General features: G+C 37.6%; 1 protein-coding gene across 1 annotated transcript in view; it reads right to left on the bottom strand.

The window, feature by feature from the left end:
• Positions 1 to 21,327, bottom strand: part of IL4I1 (interleukin 4 induced 1) — an 88,922-nt gene that overhangs the window by 32,228 nt on the left and 35,367 nt on the right. Inside the window, exons 4-5 of the mRNA XM_053690589.1 lie at positions 3,461 to 3,662; positions 2,182 to 2,256 (exon numbers count right to left, since the gene is read on the bottom strand). Coding sequence (XP_053546564.1) covers positions 2,182 to 2,256; positions 3,461 to 3,662 — 277 coding nt within the window. The remainder of the gene's footprint in view (positions 1 to 2,181; positions 2,257 to 3,460; positions 3,663 to 21,327) is intronic.

The following is a 21,327-nucleotide window of genomic DNA, read 5'->3' as shown; positions in this document are numbered from 1 at the left end:
GAGTCAGGTTTTAAAATATATCAAGCAGGGATACGTTCGTTAGCTATATGGTATCTGAATATAATGCAGAAATTAGGAATGGCACAAGTAAATCTGAGTATGGCTAAGTTTGTAAGATATTTTCCTGGTATGCAAAGCGAAGATATAATAGATAGCATCAAGAGGACGGAGGAAGCCACGGATAAAATCAGTTGGCGGGAGACGCAGGCAAAATTGATAAATAATTTCTACTTGACCCCAGAGAGAGTTAGCGGTTGGGATAGGGCAATTTTAACTAGCTGCTACAAATGTAATCACATAAAGGCAGATTTAATGCACTGCTTATGGAGTTGTCCGAAAATACAGCAATTCTGGTTGAAAATACAGTTCTGGCTCAACAAATTTTTAATTGATCAAATAAAATTGGAAGCAAAACATATATTTTTTCTTTATCAGAATGAGCATACAGGGAATAAAAATCTTACAAATTTAGTCATCTTGATAACACGTAGTCTTATTTTTCAGAAATGGAAACAGAAAAACGTGCCAAGCATGAAGGAATTTATAAATAGTTTGAAATTTCAGGTGATAGTGGAGAGGCAGGATCTGAAAAATACGGAGAAACATTATAAAAGGTACTTTAGCAAGTGGAAAAACTACATTGAGTCATGGCCTCGGTCATTGCAGCAACAATTTCTGGAGCCCTTACAAAGCTCAGTCCTTTTTCTAAATTTAGTGGTGGCAGGAATTTTGCCGTCAAACTGGGTGGAGAGATAGGGAGACTCAAATTTTTTTTTTTTTTTTTTTTTTTTTTTCTCTTGTTTCCTTTTGCCCCCCCCCCTCTTCTTCATATTATGTGCAGAAAATGTGGACCTCACGAAATAGGAGGGGAGGGGTGAGGCCACAGAAAGTATAGGGAGAGAGGAGTCACAGGAAAAGTAGCACTAATAGATCAGATTGAACATAGGTAGGAAGTGGGAGAAGCGATGGGCACACAAGGAGTATCTAGAGCATCTGGGTGGACGAAGATAAGAATATTAGATGTGAGGTATTAGTCAGCAGATACAGTAGGCAGGTGAAGGAGGGATAAAAGACACTGAGCAGAGAAATTAAGGAAATAGTATCTTTCTTTTATATGTGAGATAGGGTGAAGGTGCAAGAGGCAGGGTAAGGTGCCGAAATGGTTGTGAAAATTTTAGGCCTGCGGATTAATGATTAGTGAAATGTTGGAAAAATAATTGAAATAATTCATTACTGTTTATTTGTTGGTTTTCAAAAAATGTAATGTGAAATTAGTATAATATAAAGCAGGGACAATGGGAATGGTAGAATCTGATACAATAATGGATGGAAATATTTCAATGCGGAGCTGCGTCTCCAAACACCTGTAATATTTGAGTGAATTTTCAATAAAATATTTGAAAACCAAAAAAAAAAAAAAAAAAAAAAAAAAAAAATACAATGCTTTCTTCTATGAGTGTAACTGTACTTTGTAATGTATTTTTGATGTGTTTTGTGCCACTTTTTTTTTTTTGCAAAACAGTTACCTAGAGCTCTGAGGTTGCGCTAACCCAATGCGCATTAACTGAAATTGCGCTCAAGCAATCACATTTATTTTCTACTTGTAATACGAGCAAAAAACTTGACACGTGCAAATACCAGCGATAAACCTCTTTTCACTTGCGCGTAACTGTTAGCGATCCACTCATAGGCCCCTATTTATCAAATGTCTTGCGGACCTGATCCGACAGTGCGGATCTGGTCCACAAGACATCGCTGAATGCGGAGAGCAATAGGCTCTCCGTATTCAGCATTGGACCAGCAGCTCACAAGAACTGTTGGTGCAGTGCCGTCCCCTGCAGACTCACGGTCAATGGGCCACCAGCAGGGGGGTGTCACTCAACCTGATCGTACTCGATCGGGTTGATTTCCGGCGATGTCTGTCCGCCTGCTCAGAGCAGGCGGACAGGGTTATGGAGCAGCGGTCTTTGTGACCGCTGCTTCATAACTACTGTTTCTGGCGAGTCTGAAGACTCGCCAGAAACACGGGCCGTCAAGCTCCTTTCGGAGCTTGATAGATAGGCCCCATAATCTAGCCCTTAGTTGGTACTGTTTATTAAAAGCTAATTTGTCAGAAAAAAAATCAAATCACAACATCCCAATTGACTGATAGAAAACAATTGGTGAAATTAAATATGTTACCTTCACAGTATATGAATCATACTTCTCAAACATTCTCTCACAGCTGTAATTAAAGGCTTTTAAATCTTCTACAATCTAACATGGGAAAAAACAGGATGTTATTTTCAATGAACAATGTTCCTTTGAAACATATATATTTATGTAGTTATCAAGACATTTGTTAAAGGGTCAATCAAGTCAGTTTTTGTTATTAATGCATCAGAAATGATTCAATGCGTTGCAAAAGATCTGCAGACAAAATAAACATTTTATAACATTTATTACTGACATTTTGTTTGAAAACTATGCATTGTTGAAATATTTTTACTAGGAAACACCTCTTGAAAAGCCTTTTGAATGTTATTGCTTCCTTCCGATGAAATATAAACAAGCGCCAGCACATCCAACCAATCATTGTGCTGCATACCACTAAATGCACTACCCAGTAGTGCCCTGCTCTATTATGTGTTTAACGCACAACAAATTAGTTAAACACACAGTAGAATTGCCACATTGCTGGCCCAGAGTGGAACCTGCTGCCGATCCAATTAGCAGCGCTAGTTGCACGACTTTGTGGGGTGTCAAACACAAAGTAGAGCAGGGTCACTAGTCGGGTTAGACTATTTCCACTTTAATGTCCCTTTAAACCCTATACATAAACCTGGCACTTTAGGGCTTTTGGGGCTTTGGGAAATCACCATGGGGGGTGTCAATGAGCTCTGAAAGCAGCCCCCCCCCCCAGATAATGACACATGCTTGTCAGCCACACTAAACGCATTATGTGGAGAAATTTTAAAAGTAGCATTATATGAAAGCGAGGAAGCAGAGACAAAACAGCTTAAAAGGGGGGCAGTAAAGTAAAAATGATACCTTCATGGTTCAGATAGAGCATGCAATTTTAAGCAACTTTCCAATTTACTTCTGTTATCTATTTGCACCCTTAGTATCCTTTATTTAAAAGTATACCTAGGTAGACTCAGAAACAGCAATACATTAATGGGAGCTGGCTGCTGATTATGGGCTGCACATGTATGCCTCTTATCATTAGTTCACCAGATGTGTTCAGCTAGCTCCCAGTAGTGCAGTTGCTGCTCCTTCAACAAAGGATACCAGGAGAATGAAGCAAATATGATACTAGAAGTAAATTGTAAACTGTATGCTCTATTTGCATCAGGAAAGAAAATGTTTAGTTTGCATGTCCCTTTAAGAACATGACTAAAAATGTAAACTAGACAGTTTGTACCATACAATTACCATAGACAACATTGATCATCATTAACTTAAACATAAAGATTTTTACCTTGGACAAAGATTCCTGGAAAAGTTGTTCAGCAGATTTTTTCTTCTCATGTTCCATCACTTCATAACCCATTAAGTCCGGGTTTTCATCACCAGCATAGGTTCTTAATAGTTTATTATTTACTGCATACCAGGTGTTCAGGTTGTACTCAACAAACTCAGACAGGATTAGGTCAAATTTAGCGATATACGCCAAAACAATCCTAAGTGAAAGATTTAGTACAATAAGAAAACAATGAGACTCATGCAGAATAGTAGACACGTGTTTTCGGTTTTGTCACCAATACAAATTCATGACAAAACAGGGATGTTCATTATGTTTCCACAAAACAAATATATCGGAAGTTCGGAACGAATGCACCCTGAAATTTAAAGGGCCTTCACTAAATGATAAAGTCCTTTAGTATAGGTCCTGGGAGCCGCTGCGCTAAGCATCCTATTAGCGCGGCACAGCTCTCCAGCATGCTGAAGGCATTTATAAAGCTACAGGTGAACTTTTCCAACTGTAGCTTTGGAATATTTACATTTGTTTAACGAAAATGAAAGTAAATGTTCTAAGAATATTCAGTCTTCGTTTTGTTTAAACCAAAACAAATACCGAATAGTGCAGCCAACAAGAATTCGGGGAAACTAATTTCCCAAACTATTCATTCCGAAAAATTCAGCCGTGTCAGATTTTTCAGGGCGGCACATGTCTACAGAATAGGGACCTGGAAAGAGAGATAGCAATACAGAGGAGCATCAATGTAAGCAGCAGTATGACCCTTGTTAATGATCATTATTCACTGAGAAGCCATATGCAAATGTATATTCTTGTAAAACGGTAATTGTTACACAAATTAGTTCGGTGACTTCATATCATTTACATCTCAATTGGGACCTGATGATAAATGGATCATTAGACCCACAAGAAATGTGCTTTGCAGTCTCACAATCCATGGGTCCAGAGATATTTTATAAAAAAGTGGGCTGACCCTCTCAGTCCCGACTAGAGTTCGCTGTTTGAGAAAACTCAGTTCACATTACCAGTGATCTTGGATCTCGGCAGTGGGGAGGGGGAGCATATTCAAACCATGTTTACAAACAATAGAATGTGCATTCACTACATTTAAAAATGGTTACTGTGAAGTAACATTTCAAATAATATATATGTAAACTGTACATTCTGACTGATAAAGGTCCAATGTAGTTTCAATGGAATGTCATTGTAAACTTCATTGGAACGCCTATACATTTGCTGTGTCTGCAATTAACATTGTAAAGAAAAAAAACACCTTAATAAAAAATACCTATAGGAGCTGAGGGTTGTGTGGCTAAATTGTATATGTGTATACACTGTATTATGTTTATTCATTATTTTATAAAATACTATAATATGGGGTAGATTTTTCAAGCAGCGGATGCTGCTTTCTACGCCCGAGGTTTCCGGCTCCCTGGAAACCTAAGTTAAGAAGCACTGGTCGTAAGACCGCTGTTCCTTAACTTCTCCACCACCTTTTAGGTGGCGGACTGCAATCATCCCGATCCAATCTGGATGATTGACACCCCCAGCTAGCGGCCAATTGGCCGCTAATGTGCAGGGGGTAGCATTGCACAAGCATTTTACCAGAAATGCTTGTGCAATGTTAAATGCAGACAGCGTATATTTGCCCCTATGTATGTAAAGTCGTTTCATGATTTAAATAAACGTTTTTTTAACTTTCCCAATGTTTGTTTCTTTTTAGGTAGAAGATTTTGTGTTCTTGATATTAATATTCCATATTAGCCGCTGCTTTTTCTTTTTACCAAATAGATCTGTTTTTCTTTTCTTTGTGCAGGGTAAAACGTGTTTTTTTTTAATTGACAGGTTTATTCATATTCTATCTATACTGTACTAAGTGTATTTTACTTATAATATTGCGACCACACTGTAACAAAGTTGACGTGCGGTCATAGGAGGCAGGTGAGGCAGTGCCTCCCCTGTCCTATGTGTGAATTACACTTTTTTTATTAGGTTTTTTTTTTAAAAAAAAAAACTTGAAAGTTACTAGATAAAAAAAAATTGTTCCCAAAGGAAGTACCCCCATAGCCCCCCCACTCTCAACTCTGCCACCATACCAAAAAAATAAAGCAGTGCTGCATCACATATCCATCCATATTGCGCAATGAAGGCGAGGCTGTAAGCCGTTCAGCTCCCCTCCATTGTGCAATATGGATGTTTAAGTTAAGTTTTCTATGAGCCGCTAGAGACTGCCACCCAGTGGTGCTTCACTCTCTTTGCGGCCCATAATGCTCCCAATGAGGCTGCTCACTAAGCAGCCTCAGGAGCCAATCAGCGGTCTGCTCTCTCTTCTCTCACATCTAGGAGCCAGTCAATGAGCCAGGTGACTGGGTGGGAAGAGAGAGCGGAGTGAGACGAGTCATCACATGTGAGAAGGAGCCGTTACCATGAGTGAGACAGACTGAGCTCAGACTAGTCAGTGCTGCTGCTTTGCAGGATCCGAGTTATTTACCAACCAGTTACCGACTGTGAAGGTATTAAAGAAAAGTACTCAAGTTTACAAAAGTCACACAGTTTATTTTTTATTTTCAGCATGCAGCTGTAGGATACATAAGTTCAGGGGCACGAACGGGTGCTGGGCTCTTCCTGCAGCGGGATGTGCAGGATCAGTGTTTTAACAGCATGCTTCAGACACCATGGCAACTGACACACACATTCCACATGGCAGTATGTGTGACATTACTCTAGAGGAAGAGGAGATGTACAGGGCACCCTCCAGCCCCCCTTGTATACTCACACAGATGAAAAGAAGTGACTGCTATTTGAAGCCCCTGCTTGCTATCAGTATAATGCAATTACCATGCAGGAGGACTGCTTAATGTGATAGTTACTGCCTAGCTTTCCAGTGCGGAACCACTAGTATTCAAGTGCTGACTTCCCCCTGCTCTCTCCTTAGCAATTAAAAGCTTATGTGACCCCTGGGGAAGGGGAGTTGAAAACGGCCAGACAGGAAATAACAGCCTCTCTTACAGCCCGTGTTCTGTCAGGTCATCAGTCACTGCAGTGTTCAGCACACACCGGGTATGTAAACAGCGCTTCTGCTTCACTGATTATTTATTTCCACTGTTTTCTTTAGAGCCAGGAGGCTGTCTGTGTATTACACAGTTGTATCCCTCATTCACAGATCTGTGCTTTTTGTCTGGCCTAATAGTTTATCTGATAGTGTGTGTGGTATAATCAGGTGTGGGCTACAATATACCAATTTACAGCTTTGAGTACTATCATATCATTTGTGTATAGGAGTATATTGTATATTAGGCACATTTGTATTCACTTGTTTAGAATTTAAACTTTAGATTGAAGAAAGAAAATTATTGCAGTATATAGTTATAGTATTTTATTATCTAAAATACCATCATACCATTATTTTTATAAACTGTGTGTATGTAATAACTGAAATATTCTTTACCTTAAAAAATGTGTGCTATTTCCCAGATCTGGCATTCATTTTTCCAAATATACTGATGATTTAAAGTATACTGAAATGTTATTTTTCATAGAAAGAGGATTTCAAAGGCTTTTATATATATATATTTATATATATATATATATATATATATATATATATATATATATATATATATATATATATATATATATGATTTTTACATTTTCTAGATATAATGTTTACCTTAAAACCATAAAACCACTTTCCAAGCAAGGTAGAGAAAAAGCTACGGAGAGCACTAACCCATAATGTATAGTCCATGATAAATCCAAACATTGATCTTAAAATAAATTAATGAATTAATGGAAAGCACATATGGCTTGATAACAGTAAGAGGCAGATTGAAAGCTAACTGTAAATAGGAAGAAAGAAAATGTAGCACACTGAAGCCTTTACTATAATGAAGTTTCAGCTTTTGCTTGGCATTGCAGCTTTTTTTATGAGTCCCAACACAAATTGCAAGCGCATATATGCCTCTTGTCATTGGCTCATTTAATGTGTTCATTTAGCACACAGTAGTGCATTGCTGCATATCCTTCAAAAAAGGATGCCAAGAAAATGAAGCAAATGTAATTATAGCAGTAAATTGGACCTGCAACCTGCCAATTTAATTGTAAATTTAAAGGGACACTGAACCCAATTTTTTTCTGTCATGGTTCAGATAGAGCATGCAATTTTAAACAACTTTGTAATTTACTCCTATCATCAATTTTTCTTTATTCTCTTGCTATCTTTATTTGAAAAAGAAGGCATCTAAGCTAAGGAGCCAGACAATTTTTGGTTTAGTTCACTGGACAGCACTTATTTATTGGTGGGTGAATTTATCCACCAATCAGCAAGAACAATACAGGTTGTTCACCAAAAATGACCCTGCACCTAAACTTACATTCTTGCTTTTCAAATAAAGATACCAAGAGAATGAAGAACATTTGATAATAGAGTAAATTAAAAAGTTGCTTAAAATTGCATGCTCTATCTGAATCACGAAAGAAGAAATTTGGGTTCAGTGTCCCTTTAAGCTGCCTCTGTCGGGTTTATATATGTGTTTCTCAGGCGTATCATAACCAAGTGCCTCACCAGCCTCTGACCTCACCGCACGTCACTGCTTTTTTAATAATACGTTTGTTATAGTGTGGTCACAATAGTAAAGTATACACATTCAGTGTAGTGTTAACCTCAGAGGTGGCCCTAAATTTAAAGGGACATGAAACCCATATTTATATTTCATGATTTAGAAAGAGCATGCAATTTTAAACAACTTTCCAATGTACTTCTATTATCTACTTTTCCTTCATTCTCTTGATATCTTTTGTTTAAAGAATTTCTAAATAGGCTCAGTAGCTGCTTATTGGTGGCTACACATAGATGCCTCATGTGATTGGCTCACCCATGTGCATTGCTATTTCTTCAACAAAGGACACCTACAGAATTAAGCAAATTAGATCATAGAAGTAAATTGGAATGTTGATTAAAATTGTATTCTCTGAGTCATAAAAGAAAAATGTTGAGTTTCATCTCCCTTTAACAAGGGCTTAGGCTAAGCAAAAATATGAGGTCCTTGTGAAAAAAATAAAGAAAAGTTGCAAAAACGTTCACAGTTGTTTGACTTATAACAAGACTTTTGAAAATGAGAAAAAAAATCTCTTTTATGATTCAAATAGAACACACAATTTTTTTACAACTTTCCAATTTACTTCTATTATCTAATTTGCTTAGTTCTCTTGGTATCCTAGATAGGCTCAGGAGCTGGGATCTAGCTGCTGTTTAGTGGCTACACATATATGCCTCTTGTCATTGGCTTTCTAATGTGCTCAGCTAGCTCCCAGTAGAACATTGCTGCTCCTTCAACAAAGGAGAAAAATGTTTGAGGGTACATGAATTAATGAGAACAATAATCCGGGTCTAACCAGATCATTTCATAACTTTAAAAAAAAATGTCCTTAGTATGTGGAAACTTATACAGTAAATAGAACATTTTAATTGGTGGAAGTTTTCTAATCAGGTTTTTGAATATGAGAATACAAAAAAACACTTTTTTTGTGTAATCATGAAGAGAATTAACATAATATTGTAGCATTTTACAATATAATACTTATACATAATACAGTGTATACACATGTGCCATATACCCACAACCCCCAGCTCCTATTGGTGTATTATTCCTAGTTTCACTATTGTATAATAACAAAATGGATTGAGTTTCTATTGATGCGTGTAAAGAGTATTGCCATTCAATAATATTAAAAGGGATCATTTATCTTACACCTTCAATTTTGGTGGTGATGCTGCTTTTAAAATTCCACCAGTGTTATAGAATCATCGCCTCCCACAGAGGCAAATATAGTAAAACGCCTCTTGGCAAGACTGTCTTCAAACACAGATTTTAGCCCTTTATAACATTTCACAGCCAATCTCTATCTAAAGATGATACCTTTTTAAAATAACCTCATTATTTTGATATTTTTTATAACATTTGGCCCTTGAGGTGATCTTTTAATATTACAACAATCACTTCAAGAGAAAATGTGTAGATGTTCTACAGTGAGTGAGCACTGCAATGCAAATTTGTTAGAGGATATCAGAAAAAGGCAGGATTTATGTCAAGCTATGGTTTTATAACTGCAGTAGTATATACAGCTATAAACTTTAAAGATTTTAACTTATAATCACCTAGATTACGAGTTTTGCGTTACGGCTTTTAACGCTGAAAAATTGGCCATTACGCTGGAATGGCATGAATGCATATTACGAGTCGTGTCAGTATAGCTATACTGAAAGCATTTTAGCCTGTAACGGCAACATCCATTCCGCACGGCCAGATTACGAGTTTTGCGTTAGAAGCTGTGCAGTGCTAACGAGCAGTTTTTTCTCACCGCTTACTTACCTGCAGCGCTGGTATTATGGGTTTTTACAAACCCAGCGTTAAAAGGCAAGAAGTGAGCATTGAGCAAAATTGTGCTCCTTACCACACTCCAATACCAGCGCTGCTTAAGTCAGCGGTGAGCTGGTTGTACATGCTCATGCACGATTTCCCAATAGACATCAATGGGGAGAGCCGACTGAGAAAAAGTCTAACACCTGCCAAAAAGCAGCGTAAAACTCAGTAACGAAAACCCAATTGATTCCTATGGGGAAATAAAAGTTATGTTTACACCTAACACCCTAACACGAACCCCCGAGTCTAAACACCCCTAATCTTACACTTATTAACCCCTAATCTGCCGCCCCTGACATCGCCGACACCTACATTATACTTATTAACCCCTAATCTGCCGCTACAGACATCGCCGCCACCTACATTATAATTATGAACCCCTAATCTGCTGCCCCCAACATTGCCGACACCTACATTATATTTATTAACCCCTAATCTGCTGCCCCCAATGTCGCTGCAACCTACCTACACTTATTAACCCCTAATCTGCCGCCCCCAAAGTCGCCGCCACTATATTAAATGTATTAACCCCTAAATCTAACCCTAACCCTAACACCCCCTAACTTAAATATAATTTAAATAAATCTAAATAAAATTACTATAATTAACTAAATTATTCCTATTTAAAACAAAATACTTACCTATAAAATAAACCCTAATCTAGCTACAATATAACTAATAGTTACATTGTAGCTATCTTAGGGTTTATTTTTATTTTACAGGCAAGTTTGTATTTATTTTAACTAGGTAGAATAGTTATTAAATAGTTATTAACTATTTAATAACTACCTAGCTAAAAGAAATACAAATTTACCTGTAAAATAAAACCTAACCTAAGTTACACTAACACCTAACACTACACTACTATTAAATAAATTAACTAAATTAAATGCCATTAAATAAATTAAATTAAATTAGCTAAATCACAAAAAAACCCACTAAATTACAGAAAATAAAAAAACAATTACAGATCTTTAAACTAATTACACCTAATCTAATAGCCCTATCAAAATAAAAAAGCCCCCCCCCCCCCCCAAATAAAAAACCCCTAGCCTAAACTAAACTATCAATAGCCCTTAAAAGGGCCTTTTGCGGGGCATTGCCCCAAAGAAATCAGCTCTTTTACCTGTAAAAAAAAATACAAACAACCCCCCCAACAGTAAAACCCACCACCCACACAAACAACCCTCCAAATAAAAAGCTAACTAAAAAAAACTAAGCTCCCCATTGCCCTGAAAAGGGCATTTGGATGGGCATTGCCCTTAAAAGGGCATTTAGCTCTTTTGCAGGCCCAAAGTCCCTAACCTAAAAAATAAACCCACCCAATACACCCTTAAAAAAATCCTAACACTAACCCCCGAAGATTCATTTACCGGGAGAAGTCTTCATCCAAGTGGCAAGATGTCCTCAACGAAGCCAGCAGAAGTGGTCCTCCAGACGGGCAGAAGTGGTCCTCCAGACGGGCAGAAGTCTTCATCCAGACGGCATCTTCTATCTTCATCCTTCCGATGCGGAGCGGCTCCATCTTCAAGACATCTGGCATGGAGCATCCTCTTCAAACGACGTCTTCTTCCAAATGAATATCACTTTAAGTGACGTCATCCAAGATGATGTCCTTTAGATTCTGATTGGCTGATAGAATTCTATCAGCCAATCGGAATTAAGGTAGAAAAAATCCTATTGGCTGATGCAATTAGCCAATTGGATTGAGCTGACATTCTATTGGCTGTTCCAATCAGCCAATAGAATGCAAGCTCAATCCTATTGGCTGATTGGATCAGCCAATAGGATTGAAGTTCAATCCTATTGGCTGATCCAATCAGCCAATAGGATTTTTTCTACGTTAATTCCGATTGGGGTTAATAAATATAATATAGGTTGCGGCGATGTTAGGGGCGGAAAATTAGGAATTAATATTATTTAACTAGTGTTTGCAAGGCGGGAGTGCGGCGGTTTAGGGGTTAATATGTTTATTATAGTGGTGGCGATGTCCAGAGCGGCAGATTAGGGGTTAAAAATGTTATTTTAGTATTTGCGACAATTTTGGGGTTAATAGGTAGTTTATGGGTGTTAGTGTACTTTTTAGCACTTTAGTTATGAGTTTTATGCTACAGCATTGTACGATAAAACTCTTAACTACTGACTTTAGAATGCGTTAGGGATCTTGGAGGTAGAGGGTGTACCGCTCACTTTTTGGCCTCCCAGGACAGACTTTTAATACCGGCGCTATGAAAGTCCCATAGATAAAAGGGTTTACGAAGTTTACGTAAGTCATTTTGCGGTAAGGTCAAAAAAGTGTGCGGGCCCCTAAACCTGCAAGATTTGTAATAGCAGCGGTAGTGAAAAAGCAGCGTTTTTCTCAGCTTAATGCACAACTTGTAATCTAGCCGTGAGTTTGAGTTTAGGATTTTCATAGCGCTGGTATTACAGGTTGTGCGGTCCAGCTAAAATGCTTGCGTTATAGCCTATACCGACACGATCCATACCGCCACCTGAGACCAGTAGTTATGGATTTTGCGAAACAAAAATGTTTCACAAAACTCATAACTAAAATGTTACAAAGTACACTAAAACCCATAAACTACCTATTAACCCCTAAACCACCGCCCTTCCGCATCGGAAACACTATTTAAAATGTATTAATCCCTAACCTGCCACCCATCCACATTGCGACTGATAAATACATTTATTAACCCCTAATCTGCCGCCCACCCCCATCGGAAACACTATTTAAATATATTAACCCCTAAACCGCCACTCCCCGATATTGCCACCACTAAATAAACCTATTAACCCCTAAACCTCAGGCCTCCCACATCGCAAAACATTAAATTAAACTATTAACCCCTAAACCTAACACCCCCCTAACTTTAAATTAAAATTACAATATAACTATATTTAAATAAATAAAAACTTACCTGTGAAATAAAAATAAACCTAACATTAAACTATAAATGAACCTAGCCTTACTATTCTAATAAAATAAAAACTACCAAATACAAATCCTATATTACAAATTAAAAAAAAACTAATCCTACAAAAAATAAAAAAATCTAACATTACAAAAAAATAAACACTAAAATTATGAAAAATAAAAAATACTAAGGTTAAAAAAAAATAATAAACAAAATTATCAAAAATAAAAACAATTCCACCTAATCTAATAGCCCTAAAAAAATAAAAAAGCCCCCCAAAATAAAAACACCCCCTAGCCTACAATAAACTACCAATAGCCATTAAAAGGGCCTTTCGTAGGGCATTGCCCTAAGCTAAACAGCTCTTTTACCTGTAAAAAAAGACAAAGTCCCCCAACAGTAAAACCCACCACCCAAACAAGCCCCCAAAATATAAAAACCTTAAAAGGGCTTTCAGCTCTTTTACAATTGCCCAAAGCCCTAATCTAAAAAAAAACCACCCCAAATAAATGAAAAAACAACTAACACTAACCCCATAAAATCTACTTACGGTTCCTGAAGTCCAGACATCCATCTTCATCCAGGTGGCAAGAAGTCTTCAACCAGGTGGCGACACCTTCATCCATCCCGGGGGCGTCTTCTATCTTCATCCCGGTGACGCAGAGCGGACCTATCCTGGAAGCCAATGCCATCCTGCACGGAGCTTCCTCTTCATACAGTCACCACCGTACACTGAAGCGTCAATGCAAGGTAGCCGTTTCAAAATGGCGTACCTTGCATTCCTATTGCCTGATTTGATTCTTTAAATTCAATTAAATATAGTTATATAGTAATTTTAATTTAAAGTTAGGGGGGTGTTAGGTTTAGGGGTTAATAGTTTAATTTAGTGTTTTGCGATGTGGGGGTTGGAGGTTTAGGGGTTAATAGGTTTATTTGGCGGCGGCAATGTGGGAGGCCGGAGGTTTAGGGGTTAATAATTTATTTAGTGGTGGTGATGTCGGGGAGCAGCGATTTAGAGGTTAATAATTTTATTTAGTGGCAGCGATGTCGAGGAGCGGCGGTTTAGGGGTTAATCCCTTTAATTAGTGTCGGCAATGTCAGGAGCGGCGGATTAGGGGTAAATCACTTTATTTAGTGTCGCCAATGTCGGGCACGGTGGATTAGGGGTGTTTAGACTAGGGGTTTATGTTAAGGTGTTAGGTGTAAACGTAACTTTCTTTCCCCCATAAACATCAATGGGGTTGCGTTATAGTGATCGCCATTCCGCACTTCAGGTGTTTTTTTTTAACACTTTCTCCCCATTGATGTCTATGGGGGAAAGCATGCACAAGCACGTCAAATCAGCCCTCAGCTTTTGTGTAGTATGGAGCTTAACGCACCATAATGCACAGCACAAGGAGGCTTTTCAGTAACTCGCAATGGCAGCGCTATGGAGAGTGAAATAACGCAATTTGTTTGGCATTATTTCCACACCCTGTTTAGCGCAAAACTCTCAATCTAGGCGATTATTAATTGAAGAAAGCAGAAAAAGTTATAAGTGGTTCGAAATGTCCTCCTTGTTTGAACACCCATATACATACACACATATTTATGTGTGTGTGTGTGTATATATATATATATATATATATATATATATATACTGTATATATATATATATGTGTGTGTGTGTGTGTGTGTGTGTATATATATATATATATATATATACTGTATATATATACTGTATATATATATATATATATATATATATATATATATATGTGTGTGTGTGTGTATATATATATATATGTGTAATTAAATTTATACAGGGAGATATAGTATCAGACCATATATTAATGGTCTGATAAAGTAAGGGAAATAAAGGCACACAGAGAATTTATTTCATACCAAAAATAAATTTATTAATTATAATCCCTTGTCACATTTCGTGAAAAACCCTGCATTTGACTCAAACCAACACAAAAATAAGGTAAACACCATATATATACAACACCTTACATCTAAGGTAACAATGCCTGCAGGATATCTATAAAGCATACGTATGCTGCTAAGTCTAATAATGTCTAAGACACACATTAATCAGGTTGCTAGATTGTATATAGACCTAAAATGGAGCAATTATGCACATATCCTAATAGTTGTTATAACATGTCTAAAGCAGTGTGTCAAAACATAACATAATGGAACAAAATAAAATAAACCGCTGAGAAAAGTCTCTCTCAGAAGCTAGGAGGAAACACAGTTAGATCCTGCAAGTGATTCAAAATCTTACTTTTGGGAACAGATCACAGTAAGAACTAATACGTTTACTTTACCTTTTGCATAAAGGACTGTATTTTCACTTTGCATTTTCCTGGACCGAGTGCAGGATCTAACTGTGTTTCCTCCTAGCTTCTGAGAGAGACTTTTCTCAGCGGTTTATTTTATTTTGTTCCATTATGTTATGTTTTGACACACTGCTTTAGACATGTTATAACAACTATTAGGATATGTGCATAATTGCTCCATTTTAGGTCTATATACAATCTAGCAACCTGATTAATGTGTGTCTTAGACATTATTAGACTTAGCAGCATACGTATGCTTTATAGATATCCTGCAGGCATTGTTACCTTAGATGTAAGGTGTTGTATATATATGGTGTTTACCTTATTTTTGTGTTGGTTTGAGTCAAATGCAGAGTTTTTCACGAAATGTGACAAGGGATTATAATTAATAAATTTATTTTTGGTATGAAATAAATTCTCTGTGTGCCTTTATTTCCCTTACTTTATCAGACCATTAATATATGGTCTGATACTATATCTCCCTGTATAAATTTAATTTCATTACTGATTAAGGGTGGCACCAGAATCTAGATTATCAGCAATATTTCCCATTCTCTCATACACCCCCATTTATATATTTGTCAAATTTTGAGGATATTAATAGAGGATTCTTTTTGTCCTTTTCTAGTTTGAGATAGAGTGGATTGCTGTAGGAGCGAATTATTTGCCCCTATTTTCCCTTTTCCCCTCTGTACTTTGACTCTTTCCAATATAAATTATGGCATATGTCTTATCTGATGATTTGTGGGAGGCCGAATTAAAAGATTCTCTTGCCAATGATAATGCAGTTGGAGAGGACAATGATGAGGAGAACATAACAATTTTCAGTGCATTTAGGAGATATAGATATCTCCTAAATCGACAATTGAAAATCAAAGCTGAGAATGCAAGCCTAACTAACTATAAAGAAAAAAAGATTATTCCAAGAGGTTTACGTTTATCATTAGATCCAGGTGCAAATACAAGGGAGGATGAGGAAGGTGATTCCTTTGTAGAGGATTGGAACGATAAATTATCCTCGACCTCCCTTGATTTGATGGAAATGATGATACAAAGAAATATTAGACGACTTGAAAAAGTCAAAAATGAGGCTGAAAAGGCTCTTTTGAAAGTTAACACCTTTGAAAGTGATCTCAATTTTGAGAAACTTAATGCTGAGACAAGTACTAATATTATTAAACTAAAATCGGACATTAAAATGAGGAAATGTAGAAAACTTAGAAGGGATCAGGAGGACTATAAAAATGGAAGGGTCTATGTATATAAGTCCCAAAAGGGGACCTATGACTCAGGGACAGATGCGTCTGACTCTGAGACAGGGCCCTCAAAAAACTCCCCGGGTATAACTTCAAGAGAAGGAAGAGAAGGGCTAGAAGAGGCAAAAGGAAAAGATCCATTTGGGAACCCCTCAAAGGAGAAGAGATATCAGACCAGACAAACCAGGGGGAGAGGGGATCATTATGTTCAGAACAGAGGGAGATACAGAGGGAGGGGAGCACGCAGGGGTTACTAGAAAGCCCACCTATGGATGAGTTACAAATTGTTAATCTCTCATCCTTCCCTCTGAATCTGGCACATGTTGATCTCCTTAAAAAGGGTCTCTCTTTCTGCCCTACAGCTAATATTGATAAATTTGAGGTACTGAAAGATTTACATCTATTTGCCAGGAAAATTGTTTTATCTGTGGTAATGAAAAATAGAAACTTTAATACTTTGGATGCTAATGATCAGTTAGCTTTGAGAGATTTGGAATCTCTCTTAGATGATAATGATCAGGAGGGTCCTACTAATGAATCCCAGGACAATCCTGCTATTTACCAAAAACCCATTTTTAGGTCCAAATCCTCATATATGCCCTCTCTTTCCTTAGTGCCATCTGTCAATCTCTTTGTGAAGAAAATGGAAAAGGAAATTGACACGATGATTCCTTTTTATGACAGATGACAATTTGAAACCCAGAGAGAGGAAAGCTTTGAGGGAACTGTCTGTGGCCAGGGGGTTGGTGATCAAACCGGCCGATAAGGGCGGAAACTTAGTCCTTCTGGATGAACAGCTTTATGTAAATGAAGCAAAACGCCAATTGAACGACAAGAACCAATATGTAAGGTTGGATCACAACCCCCTGGCACAGATACAGAATTCCCTCTTTAAACTTCTAAATGAAGCAAGATGTAGGGGAACCATAGATCAGAAAGAGTTTAAGTTCTTGGTCTCTGATTTCCCTGTAATGCCTGTTTTCTATATTCTCCCGAAATTACACAAGAACTTGAAGTGTCCCCCAGGAAGGCCTATCGTGTCAGGGATTGGCAGTGTCACTGAGAAAGCTGGGGAATATGTAGATAAATATCTACGTCCATTCCTTTTATCTTTAACATCATATGTTAAGGACACAGCGGATCTTTTGAGGAAACTTGATGGAGTGGTAGTAAATGATAATACACTGCTAGCTTCTCTAGATGTAGAGGGGCTATACTCCTCTATTCCTCATGATATTGGACTCCAGGCAATAAGGAAATTTTTGGAAACAAAAGGTCCCCTGTTCTCAGAACATTCTGAGTTTGTTATTTCTTTACTTAGATTTGTCCTCCAGAATAATGTATTTACGTTTGACGGACAGATCTATAAACAGATACGGGGAACAGCTATGGGGGCAGTGTGTGCTCCCACCTACGCCTGCCTCCATTTGGGGGCTTGGGAGTCAGATATTTTTGAACGACACAGTGACACCTTTAACAATAAGGTGTTAATGTGGGTTAGATATGTGGATGATGTTCTTGTCCTATGGGATGGGAGTGTAGAAGAATTTCATGATTTTGTTCATGAACTTAACCATAATGACAGGAACATCATCCTCACATCAGAGACAAACAAGACCGAACTAAACTTTCTTGATATTACTATCAAGAAGGAAGGTTTGAAGATCGTGACAGAAAATTTCAGGAAAAAGAATGCCACTAACAGCATCTTACATGCTGATAGTGGTCATCCTGTCCATCTGATTAAGGGTATTCCGTATGGACAGTTCCTCCGGCTTAGGAGAAACTGTTCATCACTAACAAAATTTGATACACATGCTGCCCTAATGAAAGAAAGGTTTCTCAAAAGAGGATATTCCAATAAATGCCTTAAAAAAGCTTTGTGGAAGGCACGAAAGACTCCTAGAGACCACCTGCTGTATAACAATAAATCAAAGCCCAAAGAGACGCAAATTAGATTTATCACTAAGTTTAATAACCAATGGTCCAATATTAGATCAGCACTAGCTAATAACTGGCATATACTTACCTTGGATGACAAGGTTAGAGATTCGATTGGTGAAAAACCACTACTAACAGCTAGAAAAGCACTAAGTTTGAGAGATCACTTAGTTCAGAGTCAATTTGTGAGAGGCCCCTCTAATGCAGACTGGCTAAGAAGGGACAAGGGAATAAAAGGTAGCTATCCATGTGGGCACTGTGTGTACTGTGCCCACATGGATAGCACCAAACAGTTCTTCACTTCTTGTGATAAGGTTTTTGATATTAAATTCTTCTTCAACTGCAAATCTGAAGGGGTAATCTATCTTCTTCGCTGCTCGTGCCCGGTCTTTTACGTTGGAAAAACCAAAAGGTTAGTAAAGGACCGGGTACAGGAACATCGGGACGATATCCTTCATGAAAATGACACAAATGTGGCAAGACACTTTGGCATGTTCCATAATGGAAGTGTAGAATCTTTGAAATTTACTATCATAGACAAAGGGATAACTAATGGTAGAGGTGGCAATAATGACAAAGTCCTATTGCAGAAAGAAACAAAATGGATCTATAAACTTAATACTAGATACCCAGTAGGACTTAATGATAAATTGGAATATGCTAGTTTTTTATAGTCAGTGGACTCTCCCCTTTTCAGACAAGACATGTGCTATATTCGTAAGGTGTCATCATTTTTTGTTGTGGCAATAAGTGTTAGAAAGCTGAGGAATTAGGCTTTTACTTTCCCTAAGATTTTAGTGTATAACTAGAATCTTCACAACTTTACACATAAGGTTTTTTGTATTTTGATTATATGCATCTCTAAACTGGAATATGTTTTCTTATGTGAACACACCTTTAATTAATTAATTACCCCAGGTGGGGGAAGCACACCTGAGGAATGTCAGGTGAGCTTTATCTTAAGAGGAAATCCGGTAAGGATTCATTCAAGCCCTGATGAACCCCTGTGAAACACACTGGATGTGGGGGTGAAACGATCGTTGGTTTGTGTTTTTAACACTGAAGTGTTGTATTCAGGAGCAGGTCGACTAACTCCTGTGTATAAGAACTGTTTAAGGTTCTAAGGTCTATGGGACACGCATAGCCTTTTATACCTTTTTACTGCCTGCACTTTATCTGCATACCTGTTTTATGTGCTGACCTTAAAGAAATATGCTGCAAAAAAACATATGGTCTGTGCTACTATAAGGACTGTCTGGTGTTTCATCTGTTGCCCTGTGAAGCGAATACAGGACTTGGAAAACAGGCACCTGTGGAGTCTAAGTAAATGCACGTAAGCTAAGAGCGAGAGGAACATACATATCGTATCCACCTGAGCAAGCTTGCGTATATCCTGACGTACGCTCCGATGCTTTTGATCTATCAGCCTAGGGAAAGCCTGGTTCTTTCTCGGTGCGGCGGATGCCGGTACAGCTGATCACTACTACACACGGAAAGTGCACTTTACCTACAAGTCCGATTGGAAGAGCTTGCAAGCTATACCACTCCCCCCCCAGTGACATCAGACGCCACAGAGAGAGCGGTCTGCTTCTTTGAAAATCTCCTGGGACACAGAGCTAGTTTGTTTCACTGCTGCATGCTCTATCCTGGCAAGTGATTCAAAATCTTACTTTTGGGAACAGATCACAGTAAGAACTAATACGTTTACTTTACCTTTTGCATAAAGGACTGTATTTTCACTTTGCATTTTCCTGGACCGAGTGCAGGATCTAACTGTGTTTCCTCCTAGCTTCTGAGAGAGACTTTTCTCAGCGGTTTATTTTATTTTGTTCCATTATGTTATGTTTTGACACACTGCTTTAGACATGTTATAACAACTATTAGGATATGTGCATAATTGCTCCATTTTAGGTCTATATACAATCTAGCAACCTGATTAATGTGTGTCTTAGACATTATTAGACTTAGCAGCATACGTATGCTTTATAGATATCCTGCAGGCATTGTTACCTTAGATGTAAGGTGTTGTATATATATGGTGTTTACCTTATTTTTGTGTTGGTTTGAGTCAAATGCAGAGTTTTTCACGAAATGTGACAAGGGATTATAATTAATAAATTTATTTTTGGTATGAAATAAATTCTCTGTGTGCCTTTATTTCCCTTACTTTATCAGACCATTAATATATGGTCTGATACTATATCTCCCTGTATAAATTTAATTTCATTACTGATTAAGGGTGGCACCAGAATCTAGATTATCAGCAATATTTCCCATTCTCTCATACACCCCCATTTATATATATATATGTGTGTGTATATATATATACAGGGAGTGCAGAATTATTAGGCAAGTTGTATTTTTGAGGATAAATTTTATTATTGAACAACAACCATGTTCTCAATGAACCCAAAAAAACTCATTAATATCAAAGCTGAATATTTTTGGAAGTAGTTTTTAGTTTGTTTTTAGTTTTAGCTATTTTAGGGGGATATCTGTGTGTGCAGGTGACTATTACTGTGCATAATTATTAGGCAACTTAACAAAAAACAAATATATACTCATTTCAATTATTTATTTTTACCAGTGAAACCAATATAACATCTCAACATTCACAAATATACATTTCTGACATTCAAAAACAAAACAAAAACAAATCAGTGACCAATATAGCCACCTTTCTTTGCAAGGACACTCAAAAGCCTGCCATCCATGGATTCTGTCAGTGTTTTGATCTGTTCACCATCAACATTGCGTGCAGCAGCAACCACAGCCTCCCAGACACTGTTCAGAGAGGTGTACTGTTTTCCCTCCTTGTAAATCTCACATTTGATGATGGACCACAGGTTCTCAATGGGGTTCAGATCAGCTGAACAAGGAGGCCATGTCATTAGATTTTCTTCTTTTATACCCTTTCTTGCCAGCCACGCTGTGGAGTACTTGGACGCGTGTGATGGAGCATTGTCCTGCATGAAAATCATGTTTTTCTTGAAGGATGCAGACTTCTTC

The sequence above is a fragment of the Bombina bombina genome, chromosome 8 (assembly GCF_027579735.1).
Source record: "Bombina bombina isolate aBomBom1 chromosome 8, aBomBom1.pri, whole genome shotgun sequence".
Taxonomy (NCBI): domain Eukaryota; kingdom Metazoa; phylum Chordata; class Amphibia; order Anura; family Bombinatoridae; genus Bombina; species Bombina bombina.
This window is presented reverse-complemented; position numbering and strand designations above follow the sequence as displayed.